At 45.6% G+C, this 23,266-nt stretch overlaps 1 protein-coding gene and 1 pseudogene across 1 annotated transcript in view; one reads left to right on the top strand and one right to left on the bottom strand.

Annotated features, from left to right (window-relative positions):
- Gpr176 (G protein-coupled receptor 176) overlaps window positions 1–22,040 on the top strand; it is a 47,865-nt gene extending 25,825 nt beyond the window's left edge. The window contains exons 2-3 of the mRNA XM_042687411.1: window positions 17,837–18,089; window positions 20,006–22,040. Coding sequence (XP_042543345.1) covers window positions 17,837–18,089; window positions 20,006–21,131 — 1,379 coding nt within the window. The 3' untranslated portion in view covers window positions 21,132–22,040. The remainder of the gene's footprint in view (window positions 1–17,836; window positions 18,090–20,005) is intronic.
- LOC122114335 lies at window positions 9,012–9,913 on the bottom strand (annotated as a pseudogene).
- Window positions 22,041–23,266: the final 1,226 nt, after the last annotated feature.

The following is a 23,266-nucleotide window of genomic DNA, read 5'->3' as shown; positions in this document are numbered from 1 at the left end:
GGTGGATAGTTTGTTATACTATAGTGTTTTTGGTGAAGTATTGCTTTTAAGGCTAAGAGCCAAGCAATTAATAGAAGTGGCTCTTGCACTCACTTTAATCATTGGTGTGTAATTAGCAGAAATAACAACGCTTGTTCATTGTGGCAAAACATATGATCTACTCACCCTCATATAACCATTTTTTTTTAAGTTTCTGGTTCATTAGTGTTAACTATAGTCACATTGTTGTATAATCTCCAGTACTTTCTTGCCTTGCAGAATGGAAACTATGCCAATCAAATAACTTCTTTTTTCCCCTTTATCCAGCCCCTGACAACATCCACCCACTTTTTATCTGGATGGATTTGACTACTTCAGATGTGTACTTCATAGAAGTAGAAGCATACAGTACATGGTTCTTTGTGACTGCCTTGTTTCAACTTGGTGTAGGGACTAAAGGTTGATCATGGGCAGTGTGTGGCATGGCTCCCTTCCCACCTCCCCCTCCCCCCCCCACTTTTTTTTTGTTGGACATGGGGCTTGAACTCAGAGCTTGGGTGCTGACCCTGAGCTTTTTCCACTCAAGGCTAGTGCTCTACCAATTGGAACCACAGCACCACTTCCAGTTTTCTGTGGCTAATTGAAGATAAGAGTGTCACGGACTTCCCTGCCTGGCCTGGCTTTGAGCTGCAATCCTCACATCTCAGCCTCCTGAGTAGCTAGAGTTATGGACTAGTTGCCAGCACCTGGCTCTCCCTTCCTTGTTAAGGCAGAATCATATTCTGTGTACATACCCCATTTTCCTTACGCTTTCACTTGCCAGTGACACTGAGGCCACTTTCCCTCCTGGCTGTCAGGAACAGCATTGCAGTAAACCTGAGTGTGCTGCTATTTCTTTCAGTTCTTTTGGAGGTCTATCCAGAAATGGGCTTGCTGGGTCCTTTGGTGGTTCTGTCTTTAGTAGTCTGACTGTTTTCTAGCAGCCCTGATCCTTCACATTCCCACCCACAGTCTACACGGGCTCCAGTATCTCCGTGTCTGCCTCTCATCATTTTCCTTTTCTTAATTTTTAGTTTGTAATTGATATGTAATGCTTGTGTTTATGTGGGTGACACTATCATAATTTAATGCCTAATGTGTAATGATCAAATATTTGCTCCTCAAATATTTATCATTTCCACGTATTGGTAACCCATACAATATTTTATATTTGTTATTTTACTAACAATACCTATTAGTAGAATAACAAGGATTTTTTTTTTTTTAGTTTCTGTCATCTGCCAAGTATTATTTTAAATGTTATAGATTATAGTGGCAAATAGGACACTCAGATTAATCTACTTAGTTAGCAACATTCAATAACTCACACCTATGACCCTAGCTTCTTGGAAGGCTGAAGTTGGGAGAATCATGATCCAGGACCACATCAGGCATAAAGTTTGCAAGATCTTATTTCAACCAATAGCAAGTGGAGCACAGTGGTGTGTGCCTGTCATCGAGCCATGGAGGAAGCATAAATAGGAGAAGGATGATGGTCCAGGCTGGCTTGAGCAAAAAGTGAGACCCTATTTGAGAAATATCTAAAGCTAAGAAGGATTTAGAGGCTTGCTTAAGTGGTAGAGTGCCTGCCTAGCAATCATAAGGCCCTGAGTTTAAACCCCAGTACTACCACACACAAAACTACCTAAATAAGACTTGTGTTGTTTGTCCAGTGCTCAGAATAGTTTTTGTTTTTCTTTCCAAAATCAGTATCTGAGCCGGGCGCTGGTGGCTCATGTAATCCTAGCTACTCAGGAGGCTGAGATCTAAGGATCGCAGTTCAAAACCAGCCCGGGCAGGAAAGTCTGTGAGACTCTTATCTCCAATAAACCACCAGAAAACTGGAAGTGGCGCCGTAGCTCAAGTGGAAGAATGCTAGCCTTGAGCTGAAGAGGTGAGGGACAGCGCCCAGGCCCAGAGTTCAAGCCCCGTGACAGACAAAAAAAAAAAAAATCCGTATCTGCTCCTTTTGCTCATTGGCTTTTATTCTTGAATCCCCTCATAGTAGTTTTGATCTGATAACCATTCTCCTTGTTTTGTCTAACAATTAAACTCTGATATAGTAGATAGATAGATAGATAGGTAGATAGGTAGATAGATAGATAGATAGGTAGATAGATAGATAGATAAATAGGTAGATAGATAGATAGATAGATAGATAGATAGATAGATAGATAGATAGATAGATAGATAGATAGTATTGCTGGGTGAGAGTATAATCTGGGTTTGGGCCACAGGGAAAATCTAACAGGCCCATTTGAGGTTCCTTATATCTTTTCATTAGCAGCACACTTTAACTGCCCGAGTTGGTAGTTGTGGATTAGTTCACTCTACAAATGAACTGCTCTGACTAGTTTTCAGATTGTTTTGCAAAAATCTTAGCTCCTACACTAAGATGACTCCTACATTCAAAGAAGGCTAGACTAGACTTCTTGAAATTCTTTGCCTGGCTAGGACCTAAGTCCCAGGTAGAAAATAGGTCTCAGTGGTTGGTCTAGAAAGTAGTATAGAGAAGGAATCCTAAGGTTTTGTACAGGTCACTGAAGGAAAGGGGGTTGTAGCAGATTTTTCTGTGTTTGTGCTGTGTGTGTGTGAATGGTAGTGGATGATGTGCTTTATATGTGTTCAAGGGCCATTTGGAAACTTTTCAAACAAAAAGCCATTGCCCGACTGCTTAAAGATAATAAAAATATTTTTTAATAAGAAGCATTGCCTTCATGATTCTCTTTGTGAATTCTCATAATGGCTTTGCAACCTCATTTTTTTCTTCTGGCTAGCAGGAAACACTAGACCAGAAGAATAAGGACAACATAAAATTAAAAAATAGGTCTGTCCTTTCTTTCCATATACATCTGTGGATTATTATTGCCTGTGGGCTGAATCTGATTCTCTGGCCTTATGGTGCCCCTGGGCCTCAGTTCCAACAGGAGACATGCAGGGCAGAGGGCAACCAAGGAGCAGTTATGGTTGAAGGTTTGCTGAGGTGACAGAGCTGGAAATCCTTGTTTGGTTCTGCTCTTCAGTCACTGACATTTCAGAAACAAAACATACCTGAGTCAATAGGTGACTGGAAACGACACCAGATCCTTCCTAGGATAAAATATGTGCTTTAAAACATGTTCCTCCAAGTCTGTGTTCTGAGAAGGCCATTCCGGTGCTTGAAACTGCAGTTGCTATGACAACTGGGGCTGCACACCCGCTGATGGCTGCCTGCAGGGAAAACAAGAAGGGATGTTAATACATGAAGACCACGCACTGACTTTAAAAGTGAGACGGAAAGGAGGGGACGTGGCTCAAGAGGCAGAGCACCTCCTACGAGCCGCAGTCCTGAGTTCATTCCCCAGGACTGACTCGTGTCTCCGAGGAAAGCAGCCCCTGTTACTCCATGCCCACCTGCCCTTTGCTATAGGCTGTTCGGTTATCTTTTTTGAGGGAGGAGGACTTGAACCTCAGGGCTTGAACCCTCCCTTGCCTTTTTCGTTCAAGGTCGCCACCCTACCACTTAAGCTACATCTCCGCTTTTGGCTTTTTGAGATCCTGAAGTTCAAGAAATGGCATTACAGGTATACGACAACCAGAACCAGCCAATTTTTCTATCTTTAAAGTAGATAATGTGGCCCTACTGCTGGCCCCTCTCCTGCCAATGCTCCTCTTTTCCTGGGGCCTCTTGCTTGGCTGAGCATGTCTCCCCGCCCCGTGGTGGTGTTCCCTGGTGCAGGTGACACTCAGGCTCTCAGGAGCTGGTGTTGGTGGTATGACTAGCGGGGAGAGCGCAGGAAACTTGATGTGTCCAGGTTTTTCTTATTCACTCCTGAAAGTCCTGCATCCCACCCCTTCCCTCCTCTCCTAAGCACACCAGGATGATTGGCACACCAGGAGAATCTGAGCCACCTCAGCACCTCTTCTGGTTGGGCCTTGGGGCGGAGGAGTTTGAGAGGATGGTGTAGTGGAACCGTTGTAAGCAATCATTCCGAGGAAAAGTATGGGGCTGTATGTAGCCTGCAGTTTTTACCCTATTCCACCTGACCTCTCTTTTCTACTATAAGGTTAGAGGTGGAGGCAGGGCATATGAGGTGAGGGTGGGGGTGAAGGCTCCCACTGTTCCCATGGGAACCATCTGGAAGATTTCTTGCTCTCTATGCATTGGTTTTATAGTATGATCCCGAGACTATGTGATTCATTCTGGGGTCAGTGAATAGCCTCACTGACAGGTATATTGAGTGTCTTGAGGCTAAATACATCCTTTACGCTTCTTTTTCTTGAGGCTAGCACTCTGCCAGTTGAGCCACAGTGCCACTTCCAGCTTTTTCTTTTCTTTTCTTTTTTTCTTTTTCTTTTTGGTTGGTTTTGGGGCTTGAACTCTGGGCCTGGGCGCTGTCCCTCAGCTCTCCAACTCAAGGCTAGCGCTCTACCACTTGAGCCACAGCACCACTTCTGGCCTTTTCTGCTTATGTGGTGCTGAGGAATTGAACCCAGGGCCTCATGCATGCAAGGCAAGCGCTCTTCCACTGAGCCACTTTCCCAGCCCCTGTACTCTTTGGGTTTTAAGTCAGAGAATTGGGTATGCTAGGCTTGAGGTTCTACTTAGGCCTGTGATTTGCTATTAGTCGTTTACAACCAGCTTGCTTTTAGCAAAATGAATAAGCTATTTGCTGAACTGTGAAAGAGGTAGTGGAAAAAGTGCTCATACTATATCTAGGGAGAATTAGAAAATGGGCTGTGTGTGTCTGTGTGTGTGTGAGAGAGAGAGAAAGTGTAAGTGAGAGGGGGGAGAAAGAGGAGGAGGGAAGAGGGAGAGATCCTCAGAACAACACACTTCCTGTGGTTAATGGCAGCCCATTCCTGGGGAATGGTGGGCTCTGCCTAGGAGGGCAGCAGTGTGAGTTCCCCTGGTGCATGAAATTGGGGCTGGTGTCTTAGGGACCAGACGCATTTCTGTGCCAGTTGCCTTTTACTCTGTCTTATTAGGGAGACTACATTCCCTGAAGGACAGTCAGTTCAAAGCCACTTTTACAGGAGATGTCACTGACTATATATGAGGGCTTCCCTCATTTCAGAAACATACCCACTTTTTAAAAGATAACTTTATTGGTATATAATTTGTCATATGATTCACCTTTGTAGAGTGTACAGTTCAGTGTTTTTCCTCCACATTTCAGAGTTGTGAAGCTATTGCTACAATCAATTTTAGAATACTTTATTGCTCCAGAAAGGACATTTCATTAGCACCGTTGTTTTCTCCAATATTCTCTTCCTCTGAGCCCTAGGTAATCAGCAGTCTGCTTTCTGCCTCTAAGGCGTTGTTTATTATGGCCGTTTCAAATGCAGTTATGCGATGTGTGCTCTTTTGTTACTGCTTCTTCACAGAGCCTCCTGTTCTTCCGTGTTGTGGTCTCTGTCGTACTCCATTTTATAAAAATGTGATTTTATTGTTATTAAGGTGTTGTGCAGAGGGGTTAGTTTCATTTCTTTCTTTCACTTTACCCTAGTTTCATTTTCCACTTAGTATATTGTGAATACTATGACAGCATTTGTCCCTTTTTGCATCCCCTTTGCCTCACTAAAAAAACAAAACAAAACAAAAAAAAAGAGCAAAACCAACAACAACACTGCTTCATTTTTTTCTTTTTTTTTTTTTGGGTCTGGTCGTGGGGCCTGAACTCTGGGCCTGGGCGCTGTCCCTCAGCTCTTCAGCTCAAGGCTAGTGCTCTACCACTTGAGCCACAGCGCCACTTCTGGCTTTTTTCTTTTTGCTTATGTGGTTCTGAGGAATCGAACCCAGGGCCTCAGGCATGCAAGGCAAGCGCTCTACCACTGAGCCACCTTCCCAGCCCCCTGCTTCATTTTTTATAGCCAAATATTTCATTGAATGGATATACTACATTTTCTTTGTTTTTTACTAAATATCCAGGTTAGCTGTTACAAATAGTGCGCTATAAACTTCCCTGTGTAATTTTCTGTGTGGTATATCTTCATTTCTCTTATGTATATGCACATCTCTTGCTGGAAGTAGTAGATAGCAGAATAATGGCCCTTTGTCCCAATGGTGCCCAGAGATTTCTCTAGGTATGGAGGTAGAATCTCAGTGTCTGCCCAGTAGGACTCAGGCTAGTGGAATGAACAGACAGGCCAACAAGGTAGGGTGGGATGTGGAGAGGCTGCTGTAGCGCACAGGAAGAAATGTACATTCTACCTGGATACTCAAGAAAGGCATTCAGGAGATATGTGGGCCTTGAATGTTGACGGATGGGGAGGAGTTTTAATAGGCAAAGGGCTCCAGAAAAGCAGAGCCCATTCCAGCCCAACTAAATAATGTGTACAGAAGCCAGGAGATTCTTGATAGCTCCATCCACTCAACAGGCTGGACTGTAGTGTGCACACGTGTGTGTGCTGCTGTGCTGATGAGGCTCCAGGGTCCATGCACATGGATGTGTGCCATGCACATGGATTTGGGGAGAGATTCCTTCCTTTCCTTCTTCCCTTCTTCCCTCCCTCCCTCCTTTCCTTTCTTCTTTTGTTTTTGATTTTGTTTTTAAAGCAGGGTCTTGGTAGGTAGCCTCTGACTTAGAAATTATAAGCTGGCTTAGAATTTATAACCCTCCTACCTCCATCTCTCTGGCCCTGGGTACTATTATTTCTTAAATTGGGTTGTGTTTTAACATCACAGTGTTATTTAAGTCAATAGAGTGTCTTAGAATTGAGAAAGCATTGCTGAAATTTAAATCTCTGTAACTTGTGGGCGTTTTTGCCTTTGCTGTTTGCAGAGCGCCAGCCATTGACACTGAGCACACAGAGTGCACTGACTTTTTAATTGACACTTGGTCTGTTGACAATAATTTTATTTTCCCAAAGTCACTCTGCCCTCTGGCTGTGCTCAGCTCTTTGCCATTGCTGCGTCTGCGCTGCGTCTGCTCTGCGTCTGCTCTGCGTCTGCATCCCCAGACTGCTCCCTCTCCTGTCCTGCCCCTCCTGGGGTCTGCCTGAGACTGGCTGGCCTACACCTTTCCAGCCAAACTTTCCTCTGGTGTTGCTGCAGTCCCTCCAGGTAGTTGGGCCCTGCTTTCTCTCAGCATCCCAAGTTTCTACATAGTTCCCCAGCAGATGATTGGGATCCATTTAGCAAGCAATGTGCCCAACACACCGGTCAACTCATTTCGATTTTGTTTTCTTTGTTTCAGTAAACCTGATGCTTAGTTTAGAGCCCTGAATTCAAGCATTAAATACCTGTTTGACAACAACTTTTTCCTTTGGTATTATCTTATGCACAGTTCATTTATATGGTTAGTTAATACGAATTGATGGTAGTTTTTAATGTTTTTTTTTTCTTCTGTTTTTGGAGATCGGATCTTGCTGTGTTACCCATGCTAGTCTCAACCTGAGACCAGCCACCACACTCCACAATGACTCTTAGTTGAGTCATTGGGATTCTAACATCTTAAATTGGATTATGGAGAGTGTTATTAAAATACCAAGTAATGATACTCTGTTCTCAGAGCACTTTCTTTATAGCACTTGTGTTTTTTGTTTTTTGTCGGTCCTAGGGCCTGAACTCTGGGCCTGGGCGCTGTCCCTCAGCTCTTCAGCTCAAGGCGAGCGCTCTACCACTTGAACTATAGCACCACTTCTGGCTTTTTCTGCTTATGTGGTGCTGAGGAATTGAACCCAGGGCCTCATGAATGCAAGGCAAGCACTCTACCACTGAGCCACCTTCCCAGAACTAGCACTTCTGTATCTTAAGATACAGAATGCACATGTGCTAGTTTGAGTTGTATAAATTACACTAGTAGCCATAACAAGGGTTATTATCTGACTGATTGGGAATGTGTGTAATTATAACACAGGCATTTATGAGGAATACAAAGTTATCTGCTGAAGGTGTGACTCAATTGAGCCCCTGCCTTACAAGCACAAAACCCTGAGTTCAAACCCTGGTAGCGACAGAAAAAAATAAACCTGACCTAGCATAATAGGCATGTTAGATTTAATAAAAGAATATGTCAAGTTGAGTCATTCTAGACAGAGAAGTTGAGATCTACTGTCAAACTATCTTAATTATCCATCCTGGGGTTAAATTTAAATAATAGCCTTGGGTAGTATAACAACTTAGAGGGAGAGGGTCATCAAGCAATTGAAAAGCTACCAGCCCAGGGGCCAGCTGGGCATGTTTGGACCAGGTGTCTGTCTGTACACCCTTGTCCCAAGGGACAGGGACTAGCGATGGATCAGCTCTAGACTGGAGGGGGAATGTTTAATGTTTTCTTATTAGAGCTATAAAGTTAGGTAGCCAGGTGCTTAGGTGGCACGGAACAGCACTAACAAAGTCAGAGCACTAAGCCTGTATGTTTTCTTACAGAGAACGCAGTCACAACAAATGAGATCATAGGGATCTGCCTGAAGTAGCTGTTTTCATTCTTACTTGTGACCAGCGTCTGGAGACAGCTTAGGCTCTCAGGCTCTTTCCGGTATGTGAGGCCCAGCCTTCTTTTCTAGGATTGGTACTGTCGCTCTATTTAGCTTTCCTAGACTGGACAGCAGGCCCCTATAACCTCTTTACCTCCTGTATGTCCATCTTCCCAGAGGACTTCTGGACTCTGTTTTCATGGCTTCCTCACAAACATGTTTTTTGTTTTTTTTTTTTTAAATTGAGATAAACCAAAAAATTTTACTGAAAAAAAGTAAGTAAAACCTGTAAGACTCCATTCAGCCTAAAATATGTATTCAGGGTAAAACCAGATTGTCATTAGTTTAAAACAGAAAATATGACTTCCAATTCCAGCATAGACTTGTGGAGCCGAGAGTATGTCAGACACTGTGATTGATGTAATGTTCTCATGTCAAAAGCCAGTCCATTGTCCAGAACTTGTCAGTGTTCTGGTTTCATTGCTACTAAGGCAATGGTGAGTAACGTTCTGAAAGTTCAAACCAATTTCATCAAAGCCCTCAGATCTTCCTGGGGTATGGTTTACTATCTAACAGAAGCAGATACTATTCTGGAAGTAGAAGTCACTCTGCTGTTGTCTTTTGAGCCTTGGCAGCACTTTCCAAAATTTTCCTTTTCCATTCTTCATAATCTTGTGTCAGATCTTCATCTTTTTGTAGTTTATGTTGGATGTCTTTTACCTTCTCTATTTTCGTAGCTGGTGGTTCAACCATCTTCTTTTTCTTCCTTGGTGGACTACCCAAGTCTCCAGGTACCTTGTCCATCTGCTGTCCAATCTTCTTTGTTTACACAGTCGATCAAATATAGCTTTCTTTACACCTGAAGTGGCTGCCATTTTGTTTTTATCCACTTTCAGCTTTAGAATCTTGCATGCTGAAAGTAATGCAGCAGTGGTGAACAGAGGCCTGGACAAGTCCAGATCTACTTGCTGTATCTGGGGAAGACTGGCTTCATAGCTTCGTAAAATCTTTGAAGCCATGTTCACTGCTTCTGTACAGTTAAATTGTACACTGAGGTCTCTTATTCCAATATTTGAGTTCGGGCCCAGTAAACACTCAAAAGATTTAAGATAGCTCTGGTACATCTTCTTGTTCAAACCAGAAAGTTTAATTAAATAAGCCCTGTCCAAGGGGTACTTCATGTAGGAAGCTGCAGGGCCTAGGCATATGACTGCATTGCTGGTTTCTGTGGTATGTGCAGACAGACGGACACATTTCACCTGGGATAGTCACCTGCTTTCCTCCGGGGAGTTTTTTCTCTAAGTAGGCCCCCTAGTTTCCCTCATCCTGGTGCTTCCTGTTCAGCACCACCAGTGGTGCAGGAAGGACTCCAGAGAAGGACTGGGACGTAAGGCATGAGCCTCTCTCCCAGCATGCACACCCAGACTCACCTCAGCACCTCAGGTTCCGAAACTCCTAGGTGTGGGGCTAAGCATGGGATCACTCCCGATACCATGGCGCCAACCAAAACCTGTTTTGTTTTGTTTTGTTTTTTAACTGGAATCTACCCGAGTGGGTCTAGATGCTTTTCAGGGACACGCCTCTGGTCTTTTCTTCACAGAATCAGGTTGTACTGTCAGGAGTTGAGTGGTCTCTTTGTGACCAGGTAGGGTGGTGCTGTGGGGCTCCCATTGACGGCTTTGCATTCTAGCTCCACGGCTTGCTTCTGTAACTGTTGGTAAATTGCTCGCATCTCCCTGCCTCAGTGTGCTCATCTGTAAACAGAGCTCTGCAGGACCTATCTCTTGGTGTCCTTGCCAAGATTGAATGATAGAGGCAAGGACTGAAAAAAACAGATTGAAGAGTTGGGTAAATGCCTACTAACTGCCTGCTGGTAGAATCTTCTGTCCAGCCTTAGTGTGTTCTGTCTGCCTGGATAACTGGTCTGCATTAAGGGCAGAGAAGGGAGATTTGCTATGTACTTATCCAGGTCAAGGAACCTCTGCCCTCAGCTGCAAATCCCAGAAGAAGCAGTATTAGTTTGTTACTTCTGCTTTACCTGTGGTGCAGGCCCGTGTCTCCTTTAACTTCTTATTGATTCTTCTGGCACTTTATAACAAGGGCAGGCTTTTTTATTAGAGCAGAGGAAAATCACACTTTTCTGATTACTTAGCCTGCTCCCTGGGTGCATTGCAAGATACAGCGTCTGGCACCGTCAGTCCCTGCTGGGGAAGCTCAGACTGAGGCTGTCTTCTCCCCCTCCGTGGTCCCTGTTGGCTGCCCTTCCCGCTTCAGGAGACCAGCTCTTACATTTATGCCAGTTCCGAGAGCCAGGAAGGAAACACAAGCTCCTCAGGCACTGGCCCTCGGCAGACTGGCTGTGGAACAAGGCGTGTGAGCACCCATCAGCCCTCCACTCCGTGTCTTTGCCTCTCTTGGGTCTCCTTCCAGGACAGGCATTGGTGTCAGCAAGGTGCCCGCCAGGCCCTGAGCTAGGGTTTTCCTCCTACCTCTTCTCACTGACACCTACCTGCCCTAGTCAAAGATGTTTCTGTTGGCTGTGACAGTTGGAAATCTATCAACGCACTGTCTCTCCACCCCCAGGTCTTGAGGGACCACCCCTCCCCCCAGACAAACAAACAAAAAAACCCCGACAGGTCTTGAGGGACCAACCCCCCCAAAACAAACAAAACACCGCACCCCAACTCCAAGAGTTTTATAGTTTAACAACAAACAGAAAAATCAACTTTTTTGGGGGGGGGGGGGAGGGTCCAGTCGTGGGCCTGAACTCTGGGCCTGGGCGCTGTCCCTCAGCTCTTCAGCTCAAGGCTAGTGCTCTACCACTTGAGCCACAGCGCCAATTCTGGCTTTTTTTTTTTCTTTTTGCTTATGTGGTGCTGAGGAATCAAACCCAGGGCCTTAAGCATGCAAGGCAAGCGCTCTACCACTGAGCCACCTTCCCAGCCCAGAAAAATCAACTTCTAAGGTTGACATTTTCAGCAATATATTCTACTGGCTAGAAGTGGAGGTGCGTGTGTCAGTGCTGTGTGTGTTGTGTATGTGAACAAATATATTTTCCCTTTTTTTTTTAAATTTTTTTATTTTTGTCGGTTGTGGGGCTTGAACTCTGGGCCTGGGCGCTGTCCCTCAGCTCTTCAGCTCAAGGCTAGCGCTCTACCACTTGAGACACAGCGCCACTTCTGGCTTTTTTCTTTTTGCTTATGTGGTCCTGAGGAATCAAACCCAGGGCCTCAGGCATGCAAGGCAAGCGCTCTACCACTGAGCCACCTTCCCAGCCCAAGAACTATTAATCCTTAAAGTTTTTGGTGTTTATGACATATCTCAGAGTCAGAGAGCAAACAGGTATTTTGACTTCAGATGTTAACAGAGCTACGTCTAGGAGAGAAGTTTTCAGGATTTTTGTGTTTACTTTTCTTCAAGGAAGGGTGACTAACAGCTAAGCCACCGAAGAAGGTTCTGTACTTGCTTAGTGAACATGTGGTGCCTTTAAGCAGGATTCCTGCGGTTGAATTTCACTAGTTCATAGCTGGTGGTCCATGAGAGAAAGTTCACAAACGATGCTTCCGTGACATCAAAGTTATTTTAACACCCTGTGTGGGGAAGTGTTTGTCAGTTTTTATACATAATTTCATGTGAGGAGCAGCCTTTGAAGGTAAAGTTAACATTCCCATTTCCACGTATAAGAGAAGCGGGGCAGAGCTCTGAGGGGCGTCTGAGGAGTGGGTCTCACTCTGTACAGCTTAAGGCAGCACTATTTTCTCATCTGGGTTTCTATAGCTCAAGGATGTGGGAGCAGCTTGTGGGGGGTGTCCCTAGCTCCAGGTCTCATAAAGTTGTTGTGAAGATGCTGTCCAGGGCTGCGGGCACAGGAGGGCGTGAGGGGGCTGGAAACCCGCTTTTAACCACCCCGATGCACCAGGCTGGTGCGGGGAGGCTGAGTGCTTCACTTCATGGGGCTCGACTGCTGATGTTTCCTTCAGGTACACAGCCAGGGTCTTCCCAGCTCACAGGTGGTGTGCACACCATCAAAATCACTTACCAGGGCTGGGAAGGTAGCTCAGTGGTAGAGCACTTGCCTTGCATGCCTGAGGCCCTGGGTTCGATTCCTCAGCACCACATAAGCAAAAAGAAAAGAGCCGGAAGTGGCGCTGTGTCTCAAGTGGTAGAGCGCTAGCCTTGAGCTGAAGAGCTGAGGGACAGCACCCAGGCCCAGAGTTCAGGCCCCACAACTGGACCCCCCCAAAAAAAATAAAATCACTTAATGACGGGATGAAGGCAGGAGTACACACCTACAGTGGTGCCTGGAGATCCCACCGGCATTTTCGCTCTGTCCTGGGGATACAGGACAAAGCTCACTACTGGAAAGTTCATTATTGGCAAATTAACAGTTTTCAAGGCAATATGTCTCTTATCTTTACATACGTGCTTATATTTCATGACAAGCTAACAGTCTCTTTTCAGCCATAGTATTTGCATACCCACTATGAGAAGCACAGAATAATGCAAACTGTGAACAGATTCTCAACTTTGTCTCATCTGCTTCATCCACACTACATCTGTGACGTTGACTGCACTGTGAAAACCAGCATTTTACAAACCCATGAAGTAGAAAATCAGTCTCCCAGGATTGAAGAAATGTCTCCATGCCTTTTGTTTTCTAATGGGAAGATGTGAGGTCATATTTTCTCATTGATTTCAGTGCTTCAAACAGGCTAATAGTATTATATGCTGGTTTTATTTTGAACTAGCAGGAACATTGCATGGTAAATAACTCAGTGTTATTCAAATCAACTAATATTAGAGGGGAAATGTAGACACCGTGTCCACTATCATCACGAATCCTGTATTCTTAGAAAATAATGCAAAGCACGGAAACCTTTTGTCCAATTTTCAGCATTGTGAGCAAGACAGATTCAGGCACAAAAAGTCTCTGTTGTTTTAAGTAGTCAGTGGCAAATGTATATACAAAATCAGGCCTAGCATGGAGAAAAGTGCACCTAAAATAATTTTCCCTACTGTTTTGTTTTTGGTTTTGATTGGTTGTAGGGCTTGAACTCAGGGCCTGGGAGCTGTCCCCTGATCTCTTTTGCTCAAGGCTAGCATTTCTATCACTTAGAGCCACAGCTCCACTTCCAGTTTTTGCGAGGTTAATTGGAGATAAGAGTCTCATGGGGATTTTTCTACCCAGACTAACTTTTAACCCTAATCCTCAGATCTCAGCCTCCTGAGAAGCCAGGATTACAGGTGTGAGCCACTGGTACCTGGTTTCCCCATACTGTTTGTCAATATTTTCCGTCTTCTCTTTCTGTCTTTCACTTATCAAGTGGTATTTTTTTTTGGGGGGGGGTCCAGTTGTGGGGCCTGAACTGTGGGCCTGGGCACTGTCCCTCAGCTCTTCAGCTCAAGGCTAGCGCTCTACCACTTGAGCCACAGCGCCACTTCTGGCTTTTTTCTTTTTGTTTATGTGGTGCTGAGGAATCGAACCCAGGGCCTCAGGCATGCAAGGCAAGCGCTCTACCACTGGGCCACCTTACCAGCCCCATATTTGTTACTATGTGTATTAGGGCAGAAGAGGAAAAGAGAAAGAAAAAGGTTAGGGTTTGCTTTTCACAAAAAGTACTCTTTCTGCCCACCTTTGTGCCTTTCATTAGGGTAAGTACTTTTAAAATCATGTCACATCAACAAGGATCTTAAATACATCTCAAGAAGAATAATCTCCAAGTTGTGACTGGTAGATCAAGTGGGTTAGTTATCCAGCTCCTGAGTTACTGCTTTTCCAGTCCATTCTGTTGCTTACTCTGCCCTTCTAACCTCCTTCCAGAGAGTTCTTGGCTCCTGGTGTTTGGGGTATTTGTTCCACATTCTTCATTTTATCAGTGGACTCCCATGGGTTTTGTATTGTAATTCAGCCTTTCACTGCTGCTTATGTTGTAGTCTTGATCTTGCTCTGACCTTAACACTATCACTTCCTTCCAGAACCTTCCCTGTCTGGGCCATCTCTCTCTTGTTATGTCCTGAATCTGCCATCTCCAATTCTTGCTCCTTCTGTTGCCCTGGCTCCCTGTGCCTTATTCTACAAATTCCCCTCTCCTGTTGGCCTTCCTTTTGGGGACAGAAGAACGTGGGGAAGGACGCGCGGAAGCTTTGCTGAAAGGAAAATCTCCCCGGGAGTGTGAAGGTAGCCTAGAACCTGCTAGAATTACTGCCATTCCTGCTCCTGCCGCCTCCCCTCCCAAACTCTCCTCTCAACTGTGAATGTTCCATTATTACTGGCATGGTCAGATTTGCCAAATCTTACAGGACGAAGGGGCTTCCATCTCCAAACTCTTGTTTGTGTAACTCATGTCAGTGTTCCTGGGTGCTGGTGGAGAAGCAGGATGGAGTTCACTTTCCTCTCTTAATCCTCTACTTCTGTTACCTTTCAGGCCCTTGGAAATGTTTCCCTTTCCAACTGCGTAATTACAGTTTCTGGAACAGAGGGAGGAGGAGAATGGAATGCATGTGTATTCCGTGTTCGTTCATTGGCTAATTAGAGTAGAGCGCGGTGTGTCATCGCTGATCGCTGAGCGCCTGTCTCTCCACGCTGCTCTGACACCGTGTTGGCAGTGGAGACAGTAAACATTCATCTTGTGGACGAAAGGTCATCATACATAGGTGGACCCAGAAAACAGTTCATGAAAAGTTCCAAAGATTCTCTTAGTCATATTAAACACCACATGTATGAAGCAATTCCTAGTTCTACAATGGTCGTGCTAAAGAAGGAAATAACAGAATTTTCAGATAAGGACTTTTTTTTTCTGAGTGTTTGAGACAAGCTCTCATACTAGGATTACAGGCATGCATCGTGATGTCTAGCTCAGATAAGGTTCTTTACATGCCTTATACTCTTAACCTTACAATGTGCCATGGGAGAAAGAAGCCCTCTGGACTAAATGTAATTTTGCAGAATGTCTGGGGTCTGGTATCAGGGATGGCAGCCCAGCCGATGAGACCTGCATCCAATCAAGCATGGCTTGTTAGGCTGCTGACCCAAGGGAAGCACATTTGATGCCGGAGAAAGTGTGACTACATCTTTCCTTCTTTCCCTGGAAGCTTTCTCCATATACCTGTTGGCTTAACCCATTTCCTGTTGCTATAAAGCAGCTTATTTAGCTTGGAGTTGCAGAGGCCAGCAGTCCAGGTGCATGGCACTGGCATCTGCGTGGCTTCTGGTGAAGCCTCGTGAGGCTTCGGCTCTTGTGGGAAGCAGAAGGGCAAGCAGATGCATAGGAAGAGAAGCGTATGTGCCAGACAGGGGAGGCACCAGGCTCATTTCACAGCCAATCCAGTCTGGTAAGAGCCATTCTCAAGCAGGAGAGCATCCGTCCTCTTAATGACCTCATTTCCCCTTGTTATCTTTTTAATAGTTGTAAAAAGGGGTTTCAACTCAGCATGTCAATTCATTTGAAAAATGCATCTTAACCAGTATCACCCCTGCCATTTTTCTCTCCACCATGTATCCCAGTCCTACGAGTTCCATTTTCATGTATATACAATAAGAATTATGTCTATATTGTCCCTCCCCTCATTCTTCTCTCCATTGCTAATCACCTCTTGAAGGTGCCAGTATCTCTCAAAATGATTGCCTTGGGGATCAAACCTTAACTCAATTTCTGGTGGGGGCAAACTATTCACACTGCAGAACCTGTGGTTATTAAAGATTGTCATTTAGGGCCAGTTCTGAGAGTCTTTGCATAGCTTTTCAGGGAGTAATACGCCTTTCGGGGAGAGATCAGAGATTCAAGTCCCTTGGGAAGTCAGGAAAACATTCTAGTTGATTTATATAGAAAGAAGATTCAGAGCTGGGAAGGTGGCTCAGTGGTAGAGCGCTTGCCTTGCATGCATGAGGCCCTGGGTTCCATTCCTCAGCAACATATAAGCAAAAAGAAAAAAGCCAGAAGTGGTGCTGTGTCTCAAGATACAGCCTTGAGCTGAAGAGCTGAGGGACAGCGGCCAGGCCCAGAGTTCAGGCCCCACAACCGGACCCAAAAAAAAAGAAAAGAAAGAAAGAAAATTCAGTTTATCTAAGAAAGAAGGAGGATGGCTGTCAGTTTTGGGCCCTGCATCTTTTATCTTACTCATGCATCTGTGTGTATCTTGCTGTGTGTTGATTGACGGGAGCGGGTAATGCCAGGGCCTAAGGGGGTGATACCAGCTTGTCAGATCTTTCAGTCTGGATGACACTATAGAGTTGCCTAACTGTTAGGAATCCATTGTTGCCAAACCCCACGTGCATTTATTGCAGACTTGCTTAAAAGTCTTTGTGGGGCCTCACAGAGGCTGACCAGGGAAGGCTGGCCTTGGAGTGTCTTTATATATTTTTATGTATTGTAAAAATGAATGCTGTTAATATTTCCCTGAATTATTTATTATAAAGGAGAAGTCTAAGGAAAAGCTATCCAAGCTTAAATTGGAGATAAAGATTTCATAAGATGCTTTCCATTCAAAGTAATTACTTAAAATTCGCCATGCATTTTAATAAACCTACTACCTTGCTCTCTTCTGTTAATTCAGTTCCTGCTTAATCTGAACTTCCTGTATCGTTTAAGAAAAAGCTTGAAAACCAAATTAATTGTAGCTGAACTCCATTTTCTCATCGTAGTAGCCATCAGCTTAAGCAGAGTTGGGTGGGTATTAGATAGATTAATCATAGATTACAGCAAATTGACCCTTCATAAGTGAGGAGAGGCCCCAATTTTTAGGCAATGAAGAAGAGCGAGGTGTACTGAAAACCCCAGACGCCGCTGTCTGATTATCAGCTGGTTTTCTCTTGTGTCCTTGTTGATGGCGATGATTCTTTCAATATCAACAGCAAAGATCACTTTTCATCCAGTGTTGGCTTCTCAGTAGCTGGGACATTTATCTGCATTTGTTAAGGAGAGCATGATTTAAAAACAATCAGAGTAAGAATACTTTTTAGAACTATTTAAGCTTTCCCTGGGAAATGTGAACTTTTTAATGTTGGTTCCCCCTCTTTACTACAGAAAGCTTGTGAGACACTTTTCTCCTAATTAACCAGCAAAAAGTCAGAAGTGGCACTGTGACTCAAGTGGTAGAGCATCAGCCTTGAGCACAAGAGCTCAGGGACAGTGCCTAGGCCCTGAGTTCAAGCCCTAGGACCAGCGCACACGCACATGTACACACACATAAATCACTTTTGTGAAAATGAAACAGTGGAGCTTGTTGAGAGCCCCATCATCAGGGGGCTAAGTCTGATTAAGGCATATTGTGTGCATGCATGGACATGTCAAAGCGAAACACCCCTGTATAGCTAATGGGTGCTAATAAAAAGCTGAATTGTTTTAACCGGTATTTTCTTTCTCTCCCTTTTGTGGTCTTTTTAATTTAAATTTTATTATTATTTTTTATATCTGGCCAGGAAACTTCATGGTGTTATGGTCAACATGCCGCACAACTGTGTTCAAATCTGTCACCAATAGGTTCATTAAAAACCTGGCCTGCTCGGGAATTTGCGCCAGCCTGTTCTGCGTGCCCTTTGACATTGTCCTCAGCACCAGCCCTCACTGTTGCTGGTGGATCCACACCATTCACTTCTGCAAGGTGGTCAAGTTTTTGCACAAAGTCTTCTGCTCTGTAACTATCCTGAGCTTCCCGGCCATTGCCTTAGACAGGTAAGATCTAAGCACCATGAGCAAATGGTGGCTAATCCTATGCTGCTTTTTTATCTGCTGGTGGTCAACTGAAAAAGAAAGAATTGTCCCAAATAGAGCCTCACAAAGGACGGGTTGAGCGGTGATGGAAAATAAGAGCCTTAAGAAAAGACCTGTGGTTCAGGATGCTGGGGCAGAGCTACTGGGCCATGGTGTCGCTTCAGCTTGCTTGGGATTTGGAGTAGATTGCTCAACTGATTGGTAGCCCTGCAATTAGGCCTCTTTGATGCAGGATGAAAACATTTCTGAAAAAAACAAAGGAATGAACCGTGAGTTTTTTTTTGTTTTTTTTGAGGGGGTCCGGTCAGGGGGCCTGAACTCTGGGCCTGGGCGCTGTCCCTCAGCTCTTCAGCTCAAGGCTCGCACTCTACACTTGAGCCACAGCACCACTTCCGGCTTTTTTCTTTTTGCTTATGTGGTGCTGAGGAATCGAACCCAGGGCCTCATGCATGCAAGGCAAGCGCTCTACCACTGAGCCACCTTCCCAGCCTGAACCATGAGTTTTTTTTAACAGATGATTGAATGGCTCAGTTGGGCCCCCGCCAGCTAACCTGAGAACTCTTCTGGGGGGTTTATCTCTAAAAGCTCATGTTGCCCTCATGAGTGGGTTTCCCCTCCCCCCACCATGCTTAAAAGGTCTTTCATTTGGAAATGAATATCATACCTTACTTATTGCCATCATTCGTGATTTGGAACTCAGGAGTCTTGATGTCTAGATTGTGATGGGCTCTCTAATGCATTTTGTGTTGACCCACTTGTGATCGTGGAAGTTATCCTTTTGTTGTGTGTGTGTGTGTGTGTGTGTGCCCATAATGGGACTTGAATTCAAGGACTGGGCACTGTCCCTGAACTTTTGTGCTCAAGGCTAGTGCTTTGCCACTTGAGCCACAGCGCCACTTCTAGCTGTTTTGGTAATTAATTGGAGATAGTCTCACAGGCTTTCCTGTCCCAGCTGGCGTGGAACCGTAATCCTCACGTCTCACCTCCTGAGGAGCTAGGAATATACCTGTGAACCACTGGCACCCAGCTGCTTTATCGACTTTTATTTAAAAAAGAAATGTCTTGGTGTCATAGAGTTTGAACACAGGGCCTGGCACTTGCTGGGCTCTAGCATGTGAGTTATACCTCCAGACCTTAATCTTTAAATATTAATAATGCATAATCCATTGCACAGACCATGGTTTGGGTCTGCTTTGGCTCTAAATGTAGACTAATTTATTTATGCCAGTGGCTTTGAAACTTTCTCTGAAGTGCAGTGAGTGTAAAACTTTTACAAGGTACTCTGTGTTCTTAACTCGAAAGACAGAAATGAAAGATATGAAAGCTTTTTTATTGGGGGCACTCTGGGATTTAATTCTGGTGGCAATAATTATAAGGCTAGCTATGAAATTATTTTCCTGATCCCAAGGGCCTTGAGCATTACATGACGATGTGGCTTTTTTTTTTCTCCTTCCAAAAATTGTCGTTTTGTTTTATTTTTGGTTTACTGGTGCTTCTCATTATAGGGTTGAGTCCTTAAAAGCTAAGGTCTGAATTTCCTGCATTGTGCCAGTGGTTCCTTCTTTTTTTTTTGGTCGGTCGTGGGGCTTGACTCTGGGCCTGGGCGCTGTCCCTGAGCTCTTCAGCTCAAGGCTAGCGCTCTAACACTTGAGCCATAGTGCCACTTCTGGCTTTTTCTGTTTATGTGGTGCTCGGGAATTGAACCCAGGGCCTCATGCATGCAAGGCAAGCGCTCTGCCACTGAGCCACCTTCCTAACCCCTAGTGGTTCCTTCTTAGGCTGACTAAAAGCACCCTCTTGCCTACTTTTGATCACTGAATCTCCTAATTAAAGAGCCTGCTTCTCTGTGCAGTTAATATTACTTGTGTTCTGTATAGGTATTACTCAGTCCTCTACCCTCTGGAGAGAAAAATATCTGATGCCAAATCCCGGGAACTGGTGATGTACATCTGGGCCCATGCAGTGGTGGCCAGCGTCCCTGTGTTTGCAGTCACCAATGTAGCTGACATCTACGCCATGTCCACCTGCACGGAAGTCTGGAGCAACTCCTTGGGTCACCTGGTGTATGTGCTGGTCTATAACATCACCACGGTCATCGTGCCTGTGGCTGTGGTGTTCCTTTTCCTGATCCTCATCCGTAGGGCGCTGAGCGCCAGCCAGAAGAAGAAGGTCATCATAGCCGCGCTGCGGACCCCGCAGAGCACCATTTCCATCCCCTACGCCTCCCAGCGGGAGGCGGAGCTACACGCCACCCTGCTGTCCATGGTCATGGTGTTCAGCCTGTGCAGTGTGCCCTATGCCACCCTGGTCGTGTACCAGACTGTGCTCAACGAACCCGACACGTCCGTCTTCTTGCTGCTCACGGCCATCTGGCTGCCCAAAGTCTCTCTGCTGGCCAACCCTGTGCTCTTCCTAACTGTGAACAAGTCTGTCCGCAAGTGCTTGGTGGGAACCCTGGTGCAGCTGCACCACCGGTACAGTCGCCGAAACGTGGTTAGTACTGGGGCTGGGGTGCCCGAGACCAGCCTAGAGCCCAGCATGCGCTCAGGCAGCCAGCTCCTTGAGATGTTCCACATCGGCCAGCAGCAGATCTTTAAGCCCACAGACGATGAGGAGGAGAGTGAAGCCAAGTTTCCAGGCCCAGGAGACTTGCAGGCTAAAGAGGGGCTTACCTCCTGCCTGGAAGGAGGACCGGCGCCGCAGCGAGCATCCCCTGCAACACCACCCCTGGGCTCGGCGGACTCCATAGCCCAGGTGGCCCCAGCCACCCCTGCAGAGCCTGAGACCTTTCCAGATAAGTATTCGCTGCAGTTTGGCTTTGGGCCCTTCGAGTTGCCCCCTCAGTGGCTCTCAGAGACCCGGCACAGCAAGAAGAGACTGCTTCCCCCCTTGGGCAATACCCCTGAAGAGTTGATCCAGACGAAGATGCCCAAGATCGGCCGGGTGGAGCGGAAGATGAGCAGACACAACAAAGTGAGCATTTTCCCAAAGGTGGATTCCTAAATCCTTCATGCTGGCTTTGGAGCTGAATGGTCTCTCACTCAACACACTGCAGTGGGCCAGGGCTTCTGAATGGAAGGGAAAGCTGTGTCAAATCGGAGGCCCCCTTTACTGAGGGGGTGTATGCATTTATCATGGCCATCCTCATCTGTGTTCTTTGTGAGGTGTGACCTGGGCCCTTGGAACAGGTCCTGGGTGGGTATTTCCTTGTGCATTGGGGGGGATTCCTCATTTTCCTGGGCTCAGCAGAGAACACAGGTAAAAGAGGGTCTGATAGCTCAAAGGGAGCAAGATACTCTTAAAAATTCTAGATAAGTATAGTGTGCAGTGGCTACAAATAAGACACCTACTAGGGTAACGTAGATCCAGTAACTAGAAGTACTGGCCCCAGGAGAAGAGGGGTGAGGGCACTCCTCATGGCTTCCTGAGAGGCACCATTGCCTGACTCACTCCTTCCCTTTCTCTAGGATATAACTAGGACAGCTCTCTACCCCTGTCCTTGTGCCTATGGACTGGGGCTGAGGGAGACCTTTATCTTTGCTTATCTTGACTATCAAGTCACCAATTCCCCTCCTTGCCCAGCGTCCATCAGTGTTGGCTGGAAAACACTGCAAGCTTTCCTTGTTTTCCCAGTAAATAAGTGAGAAGCTTAGAAGTGGAGCAGTCTAAGAATTGCCCATGGCCCTAGGCTTTTCTTTCACACATGGTTCTTTATGAAAGGTGCCAAAAAAAAAGTGACACTCATAAAGCATAAAGCATACCATAAAGTATATTGGAAATATTTGGAGGAACACTTTTGTAATTCAAAGGTAGCTAAAAAAATGCAAGGTTGGGATAGATAAGTTGGGTCTTTTGGAAATAGAAAAGATGATTCCCAGCCAGGTGCCAGTGGCTCACACCTACAGTCTTAGCTACTCAGGATGTTGATATCTAAGGATTGCAGTTCAAAGCTAGTCTGGCAGGAAAGTCCTTGAGACTCTTATTTCCAATTAACCATCAGGAAACTGGAAGTGGAACTGACCCAAAGTGGTAGAGCACTAGCCTTGAGTGAAAGAGCTCAGGTATAGTACCTAAGCCCTGAGTTCAAGCTCCATGACTGACAAACAAAAACAAAAACTACAAAAAACAAAACACATGATTCTAGCTGGGCATCAGTGGCTCACACCTGTAATCCTTGCTACTCAGGAGGCTAAGATCTGAGGATCACAGTTGAAAGGCAGCCCAGGCAGGAAAGTCCATGAGACTCTCATCTCCAATAAATTACTCAGATAGAGCTAGAAGTGGCACTCTGGTTCAAGTGATAGTGCTAGCCTTGAGCACAGAGGCTTAGGGATAGCGCCCAGGTCCTAAGTTTAAGCCCAAGGACTGGCAAAAAAAATGATTCTAGTTATGGAGACATGGCTCACTGGTAGACTGCCTGCCTAGCAAACATGAGGCCCTGAATTCAAACCCTAGTTCTGCTCAGTTTAGGAAAAAAGAAAAAAAGATTCTTCCCCAAAGACTGGGGAAAACCTGGCAAAGATGACTGCCAGTCTCATTTTCACTGTGTTATATGACCGTGGTGCCCACAGACAGATGAACCAAACAGGAGAACTTAGCATTATAAAATGCCAGCGGCACACCTAGCTCAGGTGAGCATTTTATTTGTCCTTCCCAGTGTTTCAGTAGGAGCCAGAGTGGGCGGAAGAGGGAGGCAGGATCTTTGGCCTCTTAGTCCTGGAAGTCTGCTTTGCGATTGACCTACCAGGCTGAATTCAAACCCAGCACTTCGTTTCAAGAGGGCAGATCAAGTGCCAGCCCTTCCTACTCTTCTTCCTAGGGTGTTCTGTTCTGTTCTTGTGAGTGGCACTTGGTGAGTCAGTCTTCTGCCCTGAGCAGGTTTGGAGGGAAGGAGGAGGGTGTCCTCACTGTACTAACCGTCCTGCCTTACCGCACACTGGCCCTTGATCCGTGGAACCAGGCTCAGCCGTGGGAAGAGTTTCCTTTTCCTTTCCTCCCTTGAGTGTGGTGTCTTGGCCCCTGCCTGGAGAGGGAGAGCCTCCTCCTCTCTGTGTGTCACCTTGTAGTGTTGTTTGCTCACAGCAGAAATGGAACTGACACCCCTCTTGAGTCATTTCCCCCCCCCCCACACACACCCG

This window comes from Dipodomys spectabilis, unplaced genomic scaffold (genome assembly GCF_019054845.1).
Source record: "Dipodomys spectabilis isolate Male_0828 unplaced genomic scaffold, ASM1905484v1 ptg000108l, whole genome shotgun sequence".
Taxonomy (NCBI): domain Eukaryota; kingdom Metazoa; phylum Chordata; class Mammalia; order Rodentia; family Heteromyidae; genus Dipodomys; species Dipodomys spectabilis.
The sequence above is the reverse complement of the archived record's forward strand: the minus strand, read 5'-3'. Positions and strand labels throughout refer to the sequence as shown.